This window comes from Bos javanicus, chromosome 7 (assembly GCF_032452875.1).
Source record: "Bos javanicus breed banteng chromosome 7, ARS-OSU_banteng_1.0, whole genome shotgun sequence".
Taxonomy (NCBI): domain Eukaryota; kingdom Metazoa; phylum Chordata; class Mammalia; order Artiodactyla; family Bovidae; genus Bos; species Bos javanicus.
In genome coordinates, this window is record NC_083874.1 from 60,164,223 (window position 1) to 60,187,380 (window position 23,158).

At 47.3% G+C, this 23,158-nt stretch overlaps 1 protein-coding gene and 1 long non-coding RNA gene across 17 annotated transcripts in view; one reads left to right on the forward strand and one right to left on the reverse strand.

Moving 5' to 3' along the window:
* The window catches only part of ABLIM3 (actin binding LIM protein family member 3), a 136,323-nt gene extending 114,911 nt beyond the window's left edge, over positions 1 to 21,412 (forward strand). Inside the window, exons 15-24 of one of the 3 annotated variants that reach the window (XM_061423979.1) lie at positions 166 to 213; positions 1,246 to 1,380; positions 2,824 to 2,888; positions 9,216 to 9,363; positions 10,565 to 10,594; positions 11,169 to 11,227; positions 12,965 to 13,025; positions 14,100 to 14,107; positions 14,598 to 14,678; positions 19,199 to 21,412. In XM_061423979.1, coding sequence (XP_061279963.1) covers positions 166 to 213; positions 1,246 to 1,380; positions 2,824 to 2,888; positions 9,216 to 9,363; positions 10,565 to 10,594; positions 11,169 to 11,227; positions 12,965 to 13,025; positions 14,100 to 14,107; positions 14,598 to 14,678; positions 19,199 to 19,312 — 749 coding nt within the window. In that variant the 3' untranslated portion in view covers positions 19,313 to 21,412. Of the gene's footprint in view, positions 1 to 165; positions 214 to 1,245; positions 1,381 to 2,823; positions 2,889 to 9,215; positions 9,364 to 10,564; positions 10,595 to 11,168; positions 11,228 to 12,964; positions 13,207 to 14,099; positions 14,108 to 14,597; positions 14,679 to 19,198 lie in introns of those variants that run through there. The other 2 variants (XM_061423977.1, XM_061423978.1) reach the window with 2 other exon arrangements.
* LOC133251469 (uncharacterized) overlaps positions 4,210 to 23,158 on the reverse strand; it is a 117,904-nt gene continuing 98,955 nt past the window's right edge. For 9 of the 14 annotated variants that reach the window (XR_009737641.1, XR_009737634.1, XR_009737628.1 and 6 more), the window contains 5 exons: positions 14,818 to 15,831; positions 11,974 to 12,191; positions 11,583 to 11,661; positions 5,674 to 9,814; positions 4,210 to 4,293 (listed from right to left, as the gene is read on the reverse strand). This is a non-coding gene — a long non-coding RNA (uncharacterized LOC133251469). Of the gene's footprint in view, positions 4,294 to 5,673; positions 9,815 to 11,582; positions 11,662 to 11,973; positions 12,604 to 13,371; positions 13,454 to 14,817; positions 15,832 to 23,158 lie in introns of all 14 variants that reach the window. The other 5 variants (XR_009737632.1, XR_009737638.1, XR_009737637.1 and 2 more) reach the window with 5 other exon arrangements.

The window sequence follows — 23,158 nt, forward strand, 5'->3', positions numbered from 1 at the left end:
GAGGTTGGAGGCTCACCTTTAGAAGAGGAAGTCCACGGGGAGGAGTGGGAAAAGCCTCAGAAGCTGCTAAGCACCTCTCTTCTGGGACCGACTGACCAACTGCTGTCTCCTGTTCTCCTGTCTTTCTCTCTCCTTTTCACTGTCCCTCCCTGGTCTGTCTGGCAGCTGGAGAAAGTAACATCTACCGGAAACCCCCGATCTACAAGCGGCATGGTATGGTCAGGGGCGGAGAGGGCTCGGCAAGGGGAGGGGCAGTTAATAACCTGTGCAGGTGGCTCGGCAGGGCCACTGAGAGGGACGCTGACAAGGATCCAACTCAGTCTGTGTTGGCTGCTCACTCATGGTGGCCTCGGGTGGGGTTTGGTGTCATTTCAAAAGGGCAAGGAAGGCCTGTATCCCCCCTGTCCTTCCCACCATCTCACCTCCCCTCACCCCTATCCTTCCCTGCTGGCTGGTGTCCTAAGGTCCATGGTCAGAGTAACCCTTGTCAAATGCAGGGGCCTTGGGAGAGTGACGCTCCCAGGCATCTGTCCTCAAACTTGGAGGTCCATTAGAATCCCGTGGGATGCATACAGGTTCCTGGGCCCCACCCCGGACTTAATCCAAGTTGTGTATTTGTAACAGTTTCTCCGGGTGATTCTAATGTCCAGCCCAGCTTGGGAACCACTGCTCTAAGCTGTTCTCTGTCACCATGGCCTGGGAGTACATGCCTGAAGGCCTGGAGACGGGGTGTGGATGAGAAAGGGGCTGAGGGTGCCTTCATTCATTCATCCATTTAGTGTTTCTTACAGAATGGCCTGTGGACCACCTGCACCCGAAATTTATTTACCAATCAGATACCCCGACCCCTCCCCTGCCCTAGACTTCCTTAATTAGAAATACTAACCGTGTAGCCTACACGACTCTGCACTGTAACCCGCTTCATTCATGACTCCTACCTGTGCTCAGAGTGGGAACCACTGTTGAGAGGGAACCACTGTTGAGACATGTTCATTCTGATCCAGTTCCGGTCTCACTCGCTGTGTGGTCTGAGCAAGGCTCTCCCTCTCAGGTGTTCAGATTCCCAACTGTGAAATGAGAGGCTTGACCTCAGTGTTTTCCAGCTCTAACACCCATGTCCCAGACCCTGGCCTGGATGTGGCTTCCCTCCCCTGGGCTGGAGCCCAGTGAAAAGGGACTGTGTGTCCAAGACACTCTTCCTAGGACATCAGCCTCCCTGAAGCTCTCTCTCTGGGTCCTTTGCAGGTGATTTGTCGACAGCAACCAAGAGCAAAACAAGTGAAGACATCAGCCAGGCCTCTAAGTACAGTCCAGCCTACTCGCCAGACCCCTACTATGCGACAGAGTCTGAGTACTGGACCTATCACGGGTCCCCCAAAGGTACCACCCCCCTCCACAAGGGAGCCAGGACCAGAGCCCTGTCACCTACGCCAGGGACACAGAGGGCTAGGACAGACAGTCGCCATTCCTTCACACAATAATGCATTTACTCAGCAAACACGTACTGAGGGCAGTCATAGGCCTTCAGGAGACACTAGAAAGCAAACGAGAGCAGGTCCTGGCCTTGTAGACAAGACATAGGCCCCAACTGGAGAGGGTGGTGAGGTACAGCAGGTAGAGAGCTGATGGCAGGGGAGTGTCATGCAGCCTGGAAGATGACAGAAGCTTCTTAAATGCAGAGCCTCGGCTGCCACAGGAAGGGTGAGGAGCAGGTAAGCCTACAGGATGTAGAAACACAGCTGCAAAGACGCAGGATCAGAGGATGGGCTCTACTGGAGCAAAGGAAAGCCTGTCAGCTTAACCTTGAGCTCAGAGAGGGAAGGGCGGGGGTGGGGGTGAGAGACCAGATACCACAGGGCCTTAAAGATTTTGATCTTTATCCAAAATAGTAGGAAGTTGTTAAAAAGTGGTGGCGTGATCAGATTTATGTTTCTAAGAGACCACTTTGGCTGTAGGTGGAAAATGGTTTGGAGAATGGAAAAGAGAGGATTGTGGGCAATGGAAGGCTCTCATAGGCACCTGGCGGGGGGTCTTCATGGTCCTCAAGGTGCCAGCCCACCAGAGGGTGTTTCTTTCAAGTATGGGGAGGAGCTGTCATTAAGTGCCACTTTGCTTCAGCATGTACCTTTAGTAATGAATGTCCATTTGAGCAGTTTCATGGGAGCTCAGAGGTGACCCTGCCCTACCCTCAAAGAATTCTCCATTTGGAAAAGAGTTAGACACAAGCACAGATGTAACCCAGAGACGAGGAGTGGGCAGTGTCCACAGGAGACAGTGTTCGGAGGGGAATCTTAGATGAGACTCTTTCAATCACAAAAAAAGGAGAAACAATATTTTAAAAAAATCTCCAAATGGCTTGAGGTGAAACAAGGATTTCCTGGGTCAGGTGACTGGAAGTTTCTGGGGTACAGCTGGATCTAGAGGTGGGTGGGAACCACCAGGACCCGAGCAGTCCTCAGGGCTGGGTGGCTCCAGCCTCAGGCTGACTGTCCTCATGCCAGGATGAGCTCTGGCGGGTCCAGGCTGACCCCCTGCCCTTGGCAGAGAGAACACCTTTCCTGCCAGTGTCAGCAAGAGTCCTCACATCGTGGTTTATTAACTCTGTCTGGGCTGTTAGCTTTGCCGGCGCTTCCCAGCCTAAGAACGGGAAGGGACACTGGGCGTCTCAGTACCGGGAGGCCCACAGTGAAGGCAAAGTGCACTTGTGAGGGGTCACCCACCTAGAAAGTGGCAGCGCCAAGCAGAAACCCCCTGTGAAGGCTGTGCTGCCCCCGACGCCCTCTCCCCAGGGCAGGGGCTGATCCTAGCTGTCTTTTCCGGCAGTGCCCCGAGCCAGAAGATTCTCATCTGGAGGAGAGGAGGACGACTTTGACCGCAGTATGCATAAGGTAAGCAGGCCACACCACTGAATGAGATGCTGCCATGGTATGTCGCTGAGGGTTTTTTCATTTGTGAGGGACAGAAACCAAATTCAAACTATGATAGAAAAAAAGAAATGCAAAACTTGGCAGAACAGAAAAGTCGGCTGGTAGGATTAGCTGTAGGTTATCCCTGCCATCAGGTGGTCAGTGGGTACCAGTGACTTGTATATCGCTGGTGGGAATGGAAAGTGGTGCAGTGGCTGAGGGAGTCTGTGGCCCTCACAAAGTTCCAGGAATTACAACAGGAACTGTCGATGGAAAACACACACACCACCTGAAAGGTACGAATTATGTTTTATTCAGCAGATATACTGAGGACCTAAGCCCAGGATTCAGCCTCTCAGATAGCTCTGAGATAGTATTCCAAAGAGGTAAGGGAAGAGCCAGGATATATAGTTTTTTTCAAAAAAAAAATCAGGAAGTTGAACATCAAAAGATTGCTGCTGACTAAAGAAAAAACAGACATTTCCAGGTAATGAATTTAGCCCTTTTCTATGTATGGGAAGATGCAAGGGACTGGGCTCACTGAAATCATTCCTTAATTTGCACCTTAACTGTCTAAGGTCAGTATCCTGTTTTTGTCCATCCTGAACCCTCTCAGGGTATACCACTGAGACAAGCCACAGAGGTTGGTGGCAGCAACATCCTTTGTTTATTGATATGGCAGGTGACATCCTTTGCTCACAGTGCTTCCTCTTGGTAATAAATTTGACCAATTTGGGAGGTACTGCATGACCGATTTTGTCCCTTGGTGCCAGGAAGGTGCATTCCTAGATCAGGCAAAGATTCTGTTGACAGGCCACTGAATGTGCTGATTTTCCTTGGATTGGGTCCTGCTGATAATCTAAAAGTCTCTGGGTCATGTGTCTTACTAGTCTGTTATGATCCAGGAAATGTTTTCCCTTGTTCCTTCTTCCCATATCTAGAGTTGCACAATTACAATTATTGTATGTACAGTTATGTACATGATCAACTGCCTTGAGATAACATTATTTTTTTTGTTTGTTTGTTTTTTGAGATAACATTAAATTTGTTGGAGGCTTGATTACCCATTGGTAATGTAAGAGATAACAATCTTATAAAACAGCATATAAGCAATACAGCTGGTAACATTAATAAACTGATTGTGCACCAGAGAGAGGTACAAAGTATAAATAATTTGAAAACAACAAGAAAGAACAAACTAAAAGAGTAATTAGTATAACTAGTTGTAATCTGGTCAAAACAAGTCATCAAGTCCACGGGGAATCCAGCTGGAAAAGCCAAATTCTGGAAGGATCAGGTAGAGAAACAAAGGTAAATGTTTCATCTTTGTTTACAAAGGTATACTTTATCAACTTGCTGTAGGTCATAGTGTAAGAGGAAAGTTTTTCTGGAAAACATAAATTAAAAATCAGTAAATATCAGAAAAAGTCATAAAATTATCAATCATATTTATCAATCATTCAGTCCCATGTAATTAATTCCTGTTAATCTCGATGAAGTTGTTAGGTTTTCCATTCGTTTTTAAATTTCTTACCCAGTTCAGGAGTATGATCTAAAAGTTATCAGAAACTTATGCTTATCAAATGTCATTTTTAATGAATCTTTTTTAAGATTTTCATTTTATAGAAGTGTCAGAGTAAAACAGTGATTGTCTATAAACAACAAGACTTAAACTGGCAAGGTTAAAGATCTGACTTATTATAACTGACAAGATACTTGGATATTTCTGTGATATAGAACATTTTAAGATAACTAGAATTATGGCTTATAGCTTTATAGTAGGACATATCAGATTTTCAGGAATTCCATATAAATTTTGGAATATCTATATTAATGATATTTAGCCATACAATATAACCTTGACAGTCCCCAACCTTTGGCACCAGGGAATGTTCTATGGAAGATAATTTTTCCATGGACCAGGGGGATGGTTTCAGGATGATTCAAGGACATTACATTTATTATGCACTTTATTTCTAATCTGGCCACCACTGATCTGACAGAAGGTACCAGTCCATGGCCCAGAGGCTGGAGACCCCTGATTTATTAATAACATACCAAATAAATAGCAATTTCTGAGATGCCTCAGAATTTCTTTGAAGCATCCCAGAGTTAGCTAGGGATCAAATAATTTCAGTTAGAATTTGTTCTTTGGGAAATTTGTCAAAAATATCACAAAGGTTTCAAAACGCTTGGCCAAACAGGATCATAGATCACTGTGAAACAATACTTACTTAACCAAAGTGACAATTTCAAAAACAAATACAGGTAACTGCATATTACTATTAGAGGTAGGCTGGTACAAGACTGGATTTGGTTCCTCTCTCTGTTAAGAGAACAAAGTTTTCTTGGAATACTGCTTTTGACAGGTTGTGTGAGATTCTTTTTCTATAAGTGATTTGTATTTGTTTTTGAAATGTTTTGTCCTTTTGACCTACTGTATAGCATGGGGAACTCAATATTCTATAATAACCTTTATGGAAAAAGAATCTGAAAAATGGATATATGTATAATTGAATCATTTATCGATACATCTGAAACTAACACAGCATGGTAAATCACCTATACTCCAGTATGAAAGAAAAATTTTTTAATTAATAGGAAAAACTCTAAAGTTTTAAGTTACCAAAAATCTGCAGAAACTATTTTAAATCAATATACCCAAATCATCAGTTCAGTTCACTCGCTCAGTCGTGTCCTACTCTTTGCAACCCCATGGACTATAGCACGCCAGGCTTCCTGTCCATCACCAACTCCCAGAGCTTACTCAAACTCATGTCTATCGAGTTGGTGATGCCATCCAATCATCTCATCCTCTGTCTTCCCCATTGCCTCCTGCCTTCAATCTTTCCCAGCATCAGGGTCTTTTCCAAGGAGTCAGTTCTTTGCATCTGGTGGCCAAAATATTGGAGTTTCAGCATCAGCCTTTCCAATGATTTCCTTTAGGATGGACTGGTTGGATCTCCTTGCAGTCCAAGGAACTCTCAAGAGTCTTCTCCAATAACACAGTTCAAAAGCAGTTAAAAACCCAAATCATAATTATTCCTAAAGGGTTCACCTGAGAACTTTAATCTCATATACCTTTATTTTTATAACTTGCAAAAATATCATCATACTAATTTTTTTTTGCTGACAAATGCTGCAACAGAAATAACATGAACTTACTGACCTTCAGTAAAGCTTGGTACAAAAGTAAGAAATGTCTGTCTTATTAAACCAGCAAGCTTAAGTTAGCTTTAATACCAGGTATTAATTTAATATTGAATATTTCCTAAATGAACGTGAAATTCATTCTGGCCAGTTGCATTTTGTTTAGAAGTATTTAATTTGTAACCACTTACTTTTAAGCTAATTAGTTCTTTTATAAATTTAATTTTGACAGTATTTTCTGGAGGTAGAGACACCTCATGTAATGTATATATATATTTACATTAGCTTCACCTTAAAAAGTTATGAATCAGGTATTACAATATAAACTTACTAGTTTATAAATAACAGTTGGAATAAGTTAAATTTGCTTGCTCAGATTACTATGGCCTTGCTCTTTGTGAAAAAGACTAAATATCATTTAGACAGCAGACCATTTTTGAGAATTAAAAGCAACTGTCTTTGTCCTGCAAGTTTCTAAAAATCAGAAATGTGAATACAGCCCACACTGATGACACATACACAAAATGCCTAAGAAAATCAGGTAGAATACTTACATCTCAAAGACACGGGGACAGAAATGCAAGTTCTCCCTAGAAGGGCTTTTGTTCTTTAAGGTCAGAATTCCGTAAAGATGTTTTATCAAGATGGCTTTCTCTAATTTAACTGTGTACTCAATAGAAGAGGCCCTCCCCACCCCCACCCCCTGCCTTAGTCATTTTCAGGACAAGAGTTCCTTCAGTTCCTAATGAAGTAAGTACTTGTAAATATTAAGTTTTGTACATGCAGAAATCTGGCTGGGGTCTTAGAGGCTGGCAACCTGTCGATCCTTATTCTTTTTGTTTTGAAAGCTGTATTCCCCATTCCAAGGTCAGTTTGTCCAAATAAAGTCACTAGTGATGACTGGTGTGAGCTTAACCCCTCTAGATTTTAGCCTGGAGTCCTTTTAGCCCTGTGTTTTGGTTTCTCCCTTCAGTAGCCTGAGACCACTGAGGGTGCTTGGAGTATGGAGTGGTCGGCTCTTTTGCATGTCCATGGAAAGCAAGTTTTAATTAAAAAGCGTGAGTTCCCCTATAGGTACAGCTGCACGGTGTGAGGACTTGGCTCCGTCACTCCCACAAGTTTCTCAGTTTCCTCAGAAAGCCATTGCCGGCCAGGAGGTGATGTTCCTTCTGAGCTGAAAGCTCTCATGAAATATCTTCACTTTTATTACTAAGCATCCAATTCAAGGAAAAACAACAAGCCAGTCTATATAATTACTCCGTCCAACCTTACTCAGGGTCTTACAACTGAGCCAAGTCTCCTCAGTATTTCAACTGAGGATAACCCGCTCAGTGTCTAAACTGGGCAAAAAGTCTTCACAGTGTCTTCAGACAGAGGATAACCCAGGTACCTCTTCTTGAAACTAAGTTTCAAGGATAACCTACCTCTCTTCCAGTGAGGAGTTTAACACCACTGAATAAAACTTAGGATCATCAGCCAATAATAGGAGAGTGAAGTGAAAGTCAGTCATGTCCAACTCTTTGGGACCCCACGGACTATACACTTCATGGAATTCTCCAGGGCATCTTCCCAACCCAGGGATCGAACCCAGGTCTCCCGCATTGCAGGTGGATTCTTTACCAGCTGAGCCACAAGGGAAGCCCAATAACAGGAGAGATTCACCCAAATTCATCTGGACTCTGAGGAGGCAGACAGGCCCAAGAATCCTCTGCTGGTACCTAGGCTCTGGAGCCTTTAGAGTTCAGGCAGAGGAGAAAAGTCTGCTCTGGGTCCCTCTGTGGCTGCCAAAACTGTTGACAAAATATATATATATATATGCAACTGAAAAGTTGAGAATTATGTTTTATTCAGCAGACACTAAGGACCTAAGCTCTCAGATATCTCTGAGGCACAGTTCTGAAAAGGTAAGGGAGGAACCAGGAGATAAAGGAGTTTCTGTAAAACAAGACAAAAAATAGTCAAACATCAAAAGATTATAATTAAGGAAAAAACAAACATCTCAAGTTAATGAATTTAGCCCTTTTCTATGTATGGGAAGATGCAAGAGTCTGGGCTCATTGAAATGATTCATTTGTTATGTACCTAAACTATCTAGGGCCAGCATCCTGTTTTACTCCCTTCTGAATCCCCTCAGGGTGCATGGGTGGGGGGGGGGGGTGCGGGGGGGTGGCGGCTGCAGAGGTTGGTTTGATGGTTGCAACATCCTTTGTTATTGATATGGCAGGAGATGTTCTTGGTTCACAGACCCATCAATTCCATTCCTAGGTAAATACCCAGAAGAATTGAAAACTGGTACTCAATAACATACACGCAGGTCATGGCAGAACCACTCACAATAACCAAGAGGTGGAAGCAGCCCAAAAGTTCATCAACTCACGAATGAATAAACAAAATGTGGCATATCCATATGACACAGTATCAGCTAAAAAAAGAATGAGGTGCTGATACATGGTACAGTGTATATGAACCCTGCAAACACTACGCTTAGTGAAAGAAGCCGGACACAAAAGCCCACATACGGGTACAATTCCACTTATATGGAATATCCAGAAGAGCTAAATCCACAGAGACAGAACAGAGACTGGTGATTATCAAGGCCTAGAAGGAAAGGGGGGGAAAGAGAGTGATCATTTAATGAGTAGAGGGTCTTCTTTTGGGGTAAAATGATAAAAATGATGTGAAAATAGGTGGAGATTGTGGCTACACAGTATCAGGAATGTACTAAATGACACTCACTGTATTGTGTGGTCTCTTTAAAATGGTTAATTTTATGTTTGTGACTTTCACCGCCCCCCACCCACCAAAAAAAATGTCTTTTTTAAAAATGGGTGCCAGCAACTCCAAGAGTCCCAGGAAGGCTCTCCCTGGCCTAGCTAGCGCCATCTGTCCATCGCTGAACCAATCACTGTGGACAGTGATTGTCCACAATGCTGTTGTTGGCCAGGTCTTACTTCTGTGCCCACCACCAGGGCCCCACTCTGACCAATGAAGTCCCCCAAAAGAAAACATGGATGCTATGAAGGTAGAGGGACACTGGGAAGGCAAAAAACGTGAGAGGTTCACTCTATAGAGTCTGGTCCCTCAGCCCTTCCCAAGCCTGTTTCAGCTCAGTGTTCTTTGTTTCCTTCTAACTTCATCTTCCTCCTCTCCCACCCCCAGCTCCAGAGCGGAATTGGCAGACTGATTCTGAAGGAAGAGATGAAGGCCAGGTCCAGTTCCTATGCAGACCCCTGGACCCCGCCCCGGAGCTCCACCAGCAGCCGGGAGGCCCTGCACACAGCTGGCTACGATGTGTCCCTAAATGGCTGTAAGCACTGCCCCGGAGCCTGCTGGGGGTGGCGGCGGGGGGGGGGGGGGGGGGGCACTTTCTTCCCCATCAGTTCTTCCCTAAGTGAATCTAACCTCCTACACAGCCACACCAGGGTCTAGAATACAGGCTAAAGACCATGCTCTGACCTGAGGAGGCACTTCTGCCTCTTTGGGTCAATCTGAAGCTGTGACTTCCAGTCAGGTGCCATGTAAAGAAAGAAAAAGCTCTTCTAATAGTCTGAAGATAAACGGGGCTGACTCTTGAGGTAGTTGAGCCTTCCATCACTGGAAGTGTACAATCAGAGGCTTGGTTCAAGCATTTTGCCCTGAGAGTCTCTCAGTGTAAGCTCCTCCCTATTCCTGGACCCACACATAACTCTACCTGCCTCATCTCTTACTTACCCCTGTGGGATTCAGTCCTGCCAGGAAATCCTGTCTCAGGTCAATACCTGATGGATAAACAAAGGTACCAATTACAATCCAGTGTGCTGGGCATTTGCAGATACACTATAGCCTTGGTCCTCACAAAGACCCAGAATGTAGAGGGATTATTACCACCCAGTTCATAGAGGAGAGAGCCCTTGCCCAAAGTCAGACCCAACACAGAGTGACTCAGGCCATAAGCTTTTTCCCCTCTTGGCTGTATGCACTGCACCTTGACTCCAGGTGAGGTCAAAGATGACAGTGGTAGTGATGCTGATAAAGCCAGTTTTATGGAGGGTTTGTATCTGTCAGACACTGTACTGATATTTACTGTATTGTGCCCTATATCTTTCACAAGAACCCTATAAAGGAGACACTGTCCTTCCCTGTCTTACAGATAAGCATGATTTACTAATCTGAAGCTGGGTATCTATTAATGGCAGAGCCGGGATGAACTGATGAGCTGTTTTCCTGTTTGACCACTGAGGGGCACTGTTTTCAACCCCTGGCTCTGGGCTCTGTACATTCTTCTATCAGAGCTGGTCAAAATTTAGCTCCATCAATGGCATCTGTGCGGCAGCTATCACAGAGCACCTGCGCTGGGCTGCATGCTGGCCTGAGGAGGGGGGACCTGCTGCAGATGCAGCAGTTAGAAACTGACCGGTGGGAAGAGGCACTGAAGACACCCTCCGACCTGCCGGCCAGGGTGGCCCAGGAATGAGAGCTGTTTCTGTCTGTCAACATGAGCACTGATCTCCAACTTCTCTCTCTTGCAGCCCCTCGGTCCCACTACCTGGCCGACAGTGGTACGTCCTGCCCACCCTACCTTCAGACCATCATGTTGTGTGAGGGCCAGAGCCGAGTCAGCTGCAGGGCCCCCTGAGCTGTGATGAGTATACAGCATGGATGTTCCAGCACAGCCCTCATCTGACATAGTTTGTCAGATGGTGGGCCTTAATCTTTGGTTCTGGAACCAGGGCAGCCATGCCCAATGGCTCCCAGAGAGAAAGAAAGAGCATACACATCTTCCACCATGTGGGAGCCTGCCCGTCTGAGTTCTGAGCTTGACTCCAATCCCAGGGCCTATGTTCAGAGCCACCCTGTAGCCAGGACACATGGGTCCATCATAGGAGTGTAAATGCGAGCATTTAAGGCCAAAAGACTGTGAGTGGGTACTTCGGGGGGGCCTTGAATTCTGCCAGGATGAGGCACCCCTGAGATGGTCAGCTGTAAGCCTGGAGAGCAGTGGGAGGAGCTGGCGGCCCCTGTCCATACCCCTTCCCATGGAAGTGGGAGTAACACTGGCCATTTGCCCAGATGACCTCGGGGAGAGGGAACCCTGGCTTGGGGCTTCTGGTAATTGTCTCGGCTCCTTTTCAGATCCCCTCATCTCTAAATCTGCCTCCCTGCCTGCCTACAGAAGAAACGGGCTGCACAGGGTAAGTAAGAGAGGATGCACTGGGGACATTCTCCCCAAGCGGTTCACAGCTCCTGCACCCGCTCGTGGGTGATGACAAACGGGTGAAACCTAGACAGAGGCTTTGGGGCTAGAGGTGCACTGACAAAAGAGCCCCCGTGGGAGGGCTGGGAGCCCCTAGTATTTATGGCACAATTACTCCATGCTGAGCACTCACTCATTGTAACCCTGCAAGGTACTTACTATTTTTAATAACCTATTTTGTGGATGAAGAAACGGAGGTTCAGACAGGTGCAGTGACCTGCTTGAGCTCTCATTCCCAGTAAGTGCTGAGCCAGGATTCGAGCTGACCTCACAGCCTGACCTGACTGACTCACCTGCTGTGGCCTGGAGCCTTCCGAACTCTTAGATATCCTACAGCGTAAAACCTTCATGGAAGCTGAGTTTGTTTAAGGACTGAAAGGGAATGAAAATGGCTTGTTGGCAAAAGGAGAGGCTCTGTGACTAGACAAGGGATGGGGGGAGGGAAGGGACATTAAGACAGACATTCATTACTGTCTGGCCCTGAACAGGGCCAGCACTGTTCTGGATGCTGGGGGTCCTACAGTGAACATATTTGCTGCTCCTGTGGAGCTCACATTCTAGCTGGAGAGACAGATGACCTGTAAGTGCATGTGTGACTTGAAGTCAACAGTCATGTGTATTTGGAGAAGGTCAGAGAGGGGTGAATTTAAACAAAGGCCTGAGTGCAGGGAGGGACGACCTCACCTGTCCAAGATGAGGAAGAACCACCCAAATAGAGGCAAGCACCGTGTCAGAGTCCCTCGGTGGAGAGGACACGAGGCGGGGATGGAGTGAGCGTGGAGATGAAGCCAGACAGGTGTCATTAGGGCCCAGCACTGGTAAAGACTCAGAAGGTTTCCCATGGGTGTGCTGCACCATCCAACTCAGATTTGTAATGGGCTCCCCCTTGTGTAGAGAAGAGACTGCAAAGGGACAGAAGTGGGAGACTTAACTGTATGAGAGACAATTTTAAGGTTAAGCACACAAAAGGGATCAGAGCTCCATGGTAGAGAGATGGCTGGTGTTAATACCATCCCCTCTCCCAAGCAGGGGACAGACAGACCCTGTCCTCAACACGCCCAGAGCCTGGACATTTGTTCATGAACAGATGTTTATACTGAAAGCCATTTATGTATGCCAGGCATTGCTCTGGGTGCTTGGAATACCAGTGACCAAATCAAACAAAAACCCCTGCCCCTTGGAGCTTATATTCTTGTAGAGAGAAACAGAAAGCAAGTAGGACTACGTAGTATGCAAATCACCTTATACACACTGTGTAGACAGAGTCGGACACGGCTGAAGCGACTTAGCAGCAGCAGCAGAGGGTAGTAAGTGCTATGGGAAAAAAGGGGGAAGTTGAGCAGGACAAGAAGGGTGGCGAGTTGGGGAAGGGGCGACTTATAATTTTAGATAGAGTTGTCAGGGTAGATCTCATAGAAAAAATGATACTTGAGTAATGAAAGAAAGTGTATGCTGCAGTTCACCAGCATATGACTATTTACGGAGTGCCTACTATGTGCCAGGCCTACGCACTAGGCACACGGCAGCAAATTAAATCATCCCAACTTGAGACTGAAGCTTCTGAGACAGCACTGAGTCCCACCAGCTCCAGTCCACTTTCTGGAGACGGGTGAGGACTTGAGTGAGGCAGAGGTGAGCCCACCTCAGGCCAGCCCTGCTTCTGTCTCCCCTGCAGACACCCAGCGCAGACCTATTCCACTACGACAGCATGAACGCCGTCAACTGGGGCATGCGAGGTGAGTGTGGGCCTCTCCTGGGACTTCACAGGGACCTCGTTACAATGCGCTGCTCACAACTGCCCACTTGACAAACGATTATGGCCCCACCCTGGGCTCTATCTAAACCCCGAGTTCCCTTTCATTTCCCATTCCCTCCCTTTTCCCCTGCTCCTCCCTCATCCTCTCAGGTCCCTGGCCTTGGGTGATCTCCAGCCCATTTGTCCCATCTGGATTCCCAGAGCCATCACAGAATGCTTGCTTTTCTCCCAGTACTGCTGAGCTGGAGTTGCCTGCCAGTCCCCAGGTGGAGGGAAACACTCAAAGCCAGACACATTGTTCCCAGAAAAAATTCCATGAACCTCACACTGTGATGCTCTTCCACCGGCCTCATCCGGCTCCAGTAAGCAGGCTCAGGCAGGTCCACATCAAACCCTGGAGGAATCCCCCTGGAAGATGAAGGACTTCACCCATTTGCTTCATGGCCCCCAGGCTCTTCTTATTTCTATTCTAAATATCTCTAAAAACCTGTCCCTGGATCAGCCCAACCCCTTTCTCCACTGTATTCAAACCAGCCTTGATTTAGGATGAATTCAATAAGGATAGGGTCTCTATAACGGAAGCCAGTGCATATATATGGAATTTAGAAAGATGGTAACAATAACCCTGTATACGAGACAGCCAAAGAGACACTGATGTATACAACAGTCTTTTGGACTCTGTGGGAGAGGGAGAGGGTGGGATGATTTGGGAGAATGGCATTGAAATACGTATAATATCATATATGGAACGAGTCGCCAGTCCAGGTTCGATGCACGATACTGGATGCTTGGGGCTGGTGCACTGGGACGACCCAGAGGGATGGTATGGGGAGGGAGGAGGGAGGAGGGTTCAGGATGGGGAACACATGTATACCTGTGGTGGATTCATTTCGATATTTGGCAAAACTAATACAATATTGTAAAGTTTAAAAATAAAATTAAATTTAAAAAGAAAGAAAAGTGAAAGGGAAAAAAAAAAAAAAGAAGCCAGTGTAGGGATGCAAAGCAAAGACTGATGGTTTCTACTTTTTGTGTGTCTCTTTTCTCTCTGCAGAGTACAAGGTAAAGACACATAGACCCTGGGGGTCTCTGGGACCCTGCAAGTTGCCACACTGGGGACGAGCGGGAAGATGACAGCACTGTCTATGCAGGGAAGGGAACATCGACAAAAAACCCCAAGGGTCCTCTCAGGACTAGCATTTCCGGTCCCTGCTTGGGCACTTTCCCTGAATCCTGCCCTACATCTCTTGCCTCCTGAAACCAGACAGTTCCCCCAGGCCTCGGAGACGTTTCTGGAGGCTTGCCAATCACAAATATGAGACATTCACATGCAGGAGCCCTTCTGCTCACACACCACGCTCATCCCTGGCAGTATCCAAGGACTGTGGGGCCTTGCCTTTGGGAGACGGCGCCTTGAGGCTGCCAGGAAACCCCAAAGAGGACGCACCAGTGCTTCCTCCAGACTTGATAATCGCTGGCCCTTCCTGGATAGAAGAGGGATCGCAGCCACCACCCTCACCCAGCCTGCAAACACCCCCTCCTCTCTCCTCAGATCTACCCTTACGAACTGCTACTGGTGACCACAAGAGGGAGAAACCGACTGCCCAAGGATGTGGACCGGACGCGTTTAGAGGTAGGTACAAAAAACTGAGCAGGAGCCTCTGGGTTTGAAGTGATTGCAGAATTTGACCGGTCTAACCCAGCTCGGGAGGGACAGACAGAATGAATGACATAGGGGTCACACAGCTGGTTGAAAAAACAGACACTCCTACCTGGTTTCCTTAGCCCAGGCTGTTCCTTGCTGTTCTGTGCAGCCTCTTGATTCAGTTAGCATCTGTAGTGCACAGCTATAGCGTGTCTCCAAACTGGGCTGATACTTTTGCAGATGTAAGAGGAGAGCTGAATTTGGTTCCTGCCTTTCAAGGGCCTGCAGCCTGTGTGCTAAGAAAAAACACAGCACTGGCGTTACATAGGACGGTATAGAAAACCAGTGTCTGCAGTGGGAAAGGACGGGGACAGTTCTCTGCAGAGGGTAAACATATACGCAAGTCTCGAGCAGGACTCCCTAGGTTCCAACTCTGATGCTGCCATCCCTGGGTGGACAGTTTGGCCACGTGACGAACTGGCCCATCTCCAAACCTCGGTTGTCTCCTCTATAAGACGGGGTGATTGTCATGCTTCCCTCAGGTTGCCAAGTGACATACATGAGACAGTACACAGGAGCCCTTGACATGGAATCCAGCAGTGTACTGAGTAGAAAGCTCTCCAGAGTTTCTGTGCTGTTACTCAGAGAAGACGACAAGGCTGGCTGTGCTGACACAGGCCTCCAGGGAGAGGGAGGAACTGGATGGACTTGGGGTGGGCGGGTCCAGATGGACAAGGAGGGAGGAGCAACAGCAAGCGATACAGAACAGACGAGGCCTGAACATGGCCTTGGGCTCTGGAGCCGTCCAGTCTACTGGGCGTGGAGTTCCAGTTCCTGCTTACACCGACTCCAGAAGCATCCCCTGCCCTTTCCCTCCCTGCCTCTCCCTGGAACACCCTTTCCATCTCAGCAGCCCCTTCACTTCTCAGGGCTCCATTCTAGTGACGCCTGTGCCCCAAAGCCTCCCCAAAGCTTTCCTCAGGGTGTGTCACTGACCTTCTCTTCCTCCTCCAGCCCTGTGTCCAGAGCACAGACCCAATATCTTTCTCCTTTGCATCAGCTCATCAAGCCATCCATCTCCTCTGTCTGACACGCTGTCACCTACCACAGGGCCTGGACTAGGAGAAGGGTCAGGAGATGTCTGTGGAATTGAATGCAGGCTTGTAAGAGAGGAGGCTCAGCACTTCTTGGGACACCCTTGACCTGACAGCTAAGGAATCTGCCCAGAGTAGAGGGTTGAAGCCGTAGGACGGGGGTGTGGGCAGCCAGGATGCTCTGTGAGTCCTTCCAGCTCTAGCAGGCTGGGTTAGCAGGAACAGAAGCCAGTGATTCTCCCCACATAAGTGTCTGCCAGTGCTGACAGGGACAGCTCCCTCGGCAGCTCAGAGGAGCCAGCATTTAGGGATGAAAATGTTCACAAGCCTGGTTCATCCTGGATGACCAAATGCTCTGCTCCTAGACACCCAGGAAAACACAACCTTCTCTAAGAATCACTTGAGGAGCTTTTTAAAAATACTAGTACAGGGTCCCACCCAAGTCCAATTAAATTGCAATCTGGGGAAGGAGCTCAGGCATCAGTGTTCTTCACAGGTTCCCAGGGATGTCTGATACGTAGCCTGAGCTAAGACTCCTGGGCTAGAAACCCTGCAGCAGCAGTTCAGGGTGGGCATTGAAGAAGGAGAACCCCCTGTCCTCAGGGAGCTCAGAGTATAGATACTTATTCACACAATAAGTATTTTTTCAAACCTATTATATATACCAGATACTGCTCTAGGTCCTTGCAGTGTTATCAGTGAACAAAACAAGGACCCCTGCCCCCTTGGAGCTGGTGTTCTCATGTGAGGAGACATATAGTAAATGATACAATAATAAGGAAACAATAGTGTGTTGGGAGGTAACGGGGCTGAGGGCAAGGAGTAAGAGGAGAGCAGCGTGAGGGGGATTGGGAGCTGGAGGGGTGAGTTGCAGGCTTAAATAGGGAGGTCTGAGTAGAGCTCATTGAAAACATGACATCTGAGCAAACACTTGAAGTACAAACCATGCCTATATAGAAAGGAAGCACATTCTGGGCCAGGGAAACAGCCATCACCAAGGCCCTGATGCAGGAGTGAACCTGGTGCATTGGAGGACAGCAGGAGGTGAGTGTAGCTGGGGCCACGTGAGCCCAGGAGAGAGGAGGAGGAGGAGGAGATGAAATCAAAGGAAACGGAGACCAGGCCACACCGTGTGACAGACACGTGAAGAGATCCCTGCACCAGTAATTCACTGTGCCAAGAGCATGCCCCTCATCATCTGTCATCCTCACAGGACCCATGAGGGCAGGTACTGGCATGCTGCCACTCTCATGAGAGGACACTGAGGCTCAGTGATGTTGGAAGTACCCTGTCCAAGGTCACACACTCATATCTGCCTGGCTCTAAAGCCCAGGCGCATAATCTTCATCCATTAAAGTCTGTGATGGACGTCAAGTGGACAGGCTGCCATTAAATGCTCTGAGAACTCAGGAGAAAGGAGACTCCATGTGGCCCTCAACAGAGAGAAGAAAGCCTCAGATTCCTCAGCGTGTCCTACAGTGGCTACTTGAGGAGTTTCGGCTTAATTCCTTTATACTGTGTTAAAGATTTTTTAACACAGTGGCGAAAGCCAGCTAGAGAATCGATAGTAACCATCACTCTCCAACAACAGAAAAAGCAGATTAGACTAAATTACAGTTCCCCTCAGGCTTCACTATGGAAGGGGCAGAGAATGTTCTCATATCCACATATTTTCAGCACTTCAGTGAGAGTAAAACAGATCTGGGCGAGTCAATAGCAGAACAAAAGAAGGACACTGTCTAGACAGGTGGGGTCTGAAGGAGTCTAACAGCCAAATGTGACATGTGGGTGCTGTCTGAATCCGTATTCAAACAAACCAGCTCTAAAAAGATACTTTGGAGACCCTTAGGGGAATTTTATTGTGGACAAGTATTAGGTAATTCTGTGGAATTGTCATTTTTTCTTGCCCATGCTGTTGTGGTTATGTAAGAAAGCAAATACCCAGTATGCTTTGAGATGCCAACTGCTGTATGTAGGAGTGAAGTGGCAGTATCTAGAGTTAAGAGACTTCATGAGAGGAAAGAGAACATGTGGTAGATTCTGATGGTCATTGAATCTGGGTGAGGGGCATGGGTGTGCACTGTGCTATTTTCTCTCTTGTGTATTTTTGAAATTGACCAAGAGGGTGGTGGGCATACACTGCATTTGGCATCAGGAGCCCTAGACTCAGTTCTGCTACCTGCCTAGTGATCTCCCCGCCCTCCTGGGCAAGTCATTTTAATTCTCTGACTTTTGCTTTTCTCACTTTCCAATTGGGTAGAAATAATTCCTGGTTTTCAAAGTGGTCAGAAGAATTAAAAGAGAAAAGAGTGAATGTACATATGAGCATGATAAAAATGCAATAGAGTACCCAAAAATCAACTCAGATATATAACCAGTGATATCTAACAAAAGTATGATATATAACCAACAATATCTAACAAAAGTATCAAAGTTACCTTTACCTAAAGAAAGTTTTGGAAATGTGGCAAAAACATTCATTCACAGTGCCAACAAGCCAGAGAATTGGCTAAGTGTTATGTGGCTGTACACATAATTCTCATTCAATTTCCTTCAATACCTGATGAGCTGATATAACTGGTAACAAGAGCAAGTGAATGCAGTAAGCTTTCAGGCAGGACATAGGCCATCTAATTCTCTCTTTAAACAAAATCATAAATTTTATTTAAAAAATAAAATTTCAGACCTCCAGAAGAGTTTCAAGAATAGCAAAATGAGGATCCATTTATCCTTCACCAACTGTTTACATTTTGCCACATTTTAAGTGCCATATATTTCTAACTCAAAGCTTAGAAATCAAAGTTGTATCAACTTTCAATTCTGCTCAGAAGGGACAGGAGAAAGGACAGGCAGAAAGGGGTTAAAAAACCCACTAAGACATGAAGAACAATGTTTCATTATGTGGCATACTTGTTTTCATATAACAAAGAGTATGGTATGGAGAAATCGAGAGAGAAATTTTTTTTTTCATTGACTGACCTAAGGAAAAACCTTCCAGATTTTTTTGGTAAACTTATTACTAAGAGGAAATACACCCTAAAATCTTGGACATGCCTCCTTTTCTGTCCAAAGTAGACAGCAGTAACATTACTCCATACACACTCCTGGACACAATGCATGGAGCAGGGATGCAGAAAGGGGAGGCCAACCGAGAGGCACTCAGGTGAAGCGGAAGTCCCGCCTGAGTCTTGGGTAGAGAAAGCCTCTCCAGCCAGATCAACTACAGGGGTCCCTCCCAGGAAACACTCACTCACACAGCCATCCACTCGACATACTCATCACACACCCTCCGTGGGTCAGGCACTGTGCCAGGCACAGCAGAACCAGAGGAAACGTACAGGAACCACTCCTGCATCTACCTGCCTCTCACGTCCTCAAGTTGTTCCCTCTCTGTCTCCTCCCCTCTTCTTCCAGCGCCACCTGTCCCAGGAAGAGTTCTACCAGGTCTTTGGCATGACTATCTCCGAGTTTGACCGGCTGGCCCTCTGGAAGAGGAATGAACTCAAGAAGCAAGCCCGGCTGTTCTAGGCAGAGGCTCTATAAATATATATGCATTTATATAAAGATATATGTAAAATCTCTATACTGAAGCTCGGTATAATCCTCTTGTGTAATGGGACACACTGCCTGCCATGAGACTTGCTTTTCTGTATCGTCAGGCAAGCCCACATCATCAAGATATTTTTATGCTCCTTACTTTCTCTTTTTTAAGTGCAATGGGGTTTGGGAAGGAATTTGTGGGGACTCCCATCCTTTTACTGGGGAGCCTTTTTATACTGAAACATCTGTCCTGACTTGAGTCCCCCAGGGTCCAACTCTCTTTCCTGAAAGAGGTGCCTGAAGGAGTCTCTCTTCTCTCTGCTTCTCGGCTCTTCCCCCAACCTCCAGGGACGATGCTGACCGTGCAGTTTTCACACTTCACTGGCCCCAGAGGGGCCCTTCTCAAGGGGGATCCACAGCGTTCTCCCCGAGTCACTGAACACCTTTGAGAGCCCTGAAGAATTTTCTTATCCCCCCCATTAGGACCTCAGTGCTGTCTGGGGGTGATGCAGCTAGAAATGTGGGTTTCACGTCTATTCGTTACAGAAATAAACAGAAATGGATAGGGCCTTGGCCTCTCCTCGCCTCTTCAATCCTCCTCCTATCCTTGATCCTCACCTCTCTCTAGTCCAAATCTATGACTCATGGTAGGAAAAGAAAAAGCACTTCCCTTTTCTGCATCATTGCTTCCCATGGCCCCGTGCCTGGCCCCTACGTGAAGAACCAGAGGGAGAAAGTGGGAGCCAGGAGCAGGAGACAGAGCGGGATGCCCGTTAGTGCCGGGGCTGCAGGACCCCTGGGACCCTCCCTCATTGCTCCCAGAACCTCCGGACCTTCCCCCTTAGGAGGAGAGGCCCATTTTCGCAGCCTGTATTTTTCAGCCTTACTACAATCTATGTGCCTGACAACTCGCCACAGGGCTAATGTTCCCACCACGGCTCCAACCGAACAACTAGACAGACAACCTCTAACACACACCTCCAAAGGTAATCCAGACCACGTCCTAAAGAAAGCTTCCTGGCCTATGCTGTCTGGTCTCTGGGTTGGCAGAGCAACCCAACCATACCCCCACCAGTCCTTGGCTCCCACTGCAAAGTTGGCCATGCCTCATGGGGGAAACTTTTGAAGAATGACTGCTTATGAGATTCCAAAATGGAGCACTGGCCAACGTCGCTCACGGTCATCCTGATTTCCCCAGTGGCTGCCTTTCCTGCCTCCTTGCCTTCTGGAACAGGGATGAAAGCTTAACCATCTCTCCTCCCCTCCCCAAATCTGTAACCATGAGTTGGTGATGGTAAGATCTGTTCCTTCCTGGAGATGGCTTGAGTCAGACCACGAAGGAAGGATGAAGAAGTGGAAATGACAGTTATGACTCTCAAGAGGTTATGTGTTGTGGCAAATGTAGGACTGACTTCAGCAAACCCTCACTGAGCACCTGCTGATGCTGAGCACCTGCTGTATACTGAGCACTTACTGTGGGAGGGCAATGGGAATACTAGAATGATCAACCTGGGGCCCAATCTCAGGGGCATGCCTACTAAAAATGGGTGTCATAAGGCATGTACTCAAACATGATGGATGTGAGGCAGAAAGTGATAGGAGACAGCATGAGAAAGTGTATGTGATGTTACTAAGAAAGCAGATGCAGCTGGGGCAGACCAAGGACAGCTTTCTGCAAGAGACTGCATCTAAGCGAAGTTGAGGAAGGTGAAGGAGACCGAAGGGAGGAGACTGTAACCTGAAAGGGTGAAAGGATGAAGGGCCAGAAGGGAGGTCTAATACACTCTCATTTAGAACGTCCACCCTTTCTGCATCTTCTCTTTTTGGCCAATGTCTCAACTGCCCTGACCCTTTTAGAAAAGACCCCAGCCAGACACAATCATTGAAACTGCCTCATTATTGCTGGTTGAGAACTTGGAGAGATTGAAGGGCTTTTGTTATTGTTGTTGAATATCTTTGTTTCCCATAAATGCACATAATTTCAACCCAGACTTGTGTCCTTCTGTTGTTTCTCATGTGAGTGGAAATGAGTGACATGGGGAGAGGCTGAACCATGCACATTTTTCAAAATAAAACTATCAGAGAGAAGCCCTCTCTTGGTCTCAGTTTCTCCTTTGATAAGAAAGTCTGACCGGGTGAGCATTACCCAAACTGTTTCCTGCAGAATGCAGGGTCCTAGAGGATGGAAGAGGTTGTTGCAATAATGAATAGGGTTCTATGATAAAAAAAATAATGGTAGTAAGACCCAGGTGAGCTGACGATTTCCAAAAGGTAGTAAACCTAGAGATGGGGAAGCACAGTATCAGAGTTCTCATCCTCAGTAAGCCAGAAACCACCCACCCCTACACCTGACTTCATCTGAATCAGTGTTGCAGTTACTGACAAACACAAGAGGAGATCAAGAGTAGAACATGAAGTTCACTTCCCTACACATATGCATCAAAAATACATCTAAATGTTGAACAGTTCTCAAAGGAGACCGACTGAAAACTGGCAGAAGAGCTCTTATACAACCAAAGCTGCAAGAAAGATCTCCATACAACCAGGTAGGACAAAAAAGAAAAATAAGGCATCAGGAAGGGGCCAGCACCCCTGGGGGGTACTTATGAAAGAGGAAAGGTTCTCTCACCCTGGAAACCACCTTTGCCAGCTGGGAAGTCTACCAGAACAGACAGGGAGCTGAAGGGGCCTGGTCTCTGCTTGCAAGGAGTGTGTGTCTGCTGGTTTGCTAGCAGTCAGGGAAAGAGGGACCAGCACTTGATGGCCACCATGACCTCACACTGTCAACCCAAAATGCCATCTGGGCAGGGCTGCTAGTATGCACAGCAGCTAGGTGCTGAAGCCTGGCTTTGAGCAGATGGCTCCTGGGAGAGGACTCAGTCCAGCTGTGCAGAGATTACCTGGAGTGTGGTCTGGGCCTCCACTGTCAGTGCCTGCCACAGGGGCACAGTCCACCATAAGACCCCCACTGTCAGCATGCTTACAGAGGAAAGCAGCTCCAGTGGTGGTAGACTTTGTGAGCCCGGGCACGACAGTGGTGAGGCTGACGTCAGAGCCAACTATCAGGGCTGCCATTTCGAGGAGTGGGCCCGAGAGCAAGTCCAGCATCACCTGCGCTGTGCTGGTGCGCACTAGATGGCATGACCACAGTCACACCACCCCCCCAGTAGACCCTGGAGAGGAGAACGCAGCTGTTCCTTTTCCAGTGGGAGCACTCCAGTCCTGCCTACCTCACACCACAGCTTGGAGTCATATCTGGGGTAGACAAGCCCTGGGAGAGTCCTATCACCGAGACAGCCCAGGTGCTAAACGGCAGCACAACCACTTCAATTCCTGCAGCCACAATGCCCTGGCCCCCAGTACCTGCCTAACACTAGGTCTCAGAAAACCACAATGGAGAAAGGAACATGGCCTTGGGCTGCTCCTAGGCAAAACCAAGGACACCTGCACAGGTGGTGCGGAGATCCTCTGTGACAGCATGGGCCTCACTTGCTTCAGCACTCAAATCCTTTGGGAAAGAGCATGCACTTAAGGGCAGGCAGCCTTACTGAACCCAATCATCAGAGCTTCTACTTCAACAACAGGAGAGCAGACTCCAGCCCCGACAGGGCTGTGACAGCCACAGAACTAAGCAGAGGTCTCCCCACACTCTCCAGTGCACACACTAGTTACCACAACACCAATCACACCCACTATCAAAGGAATAATTTCCACTCCGAAAAAGACATGGCTGGCATTCGTACCAAAAATAATGGACTCACACAGTCCACATAGGGACACTTCCACCTTAAAACAGTCCTTTAAGACCACAGTAGATAACTGTTTTTCCTAAAT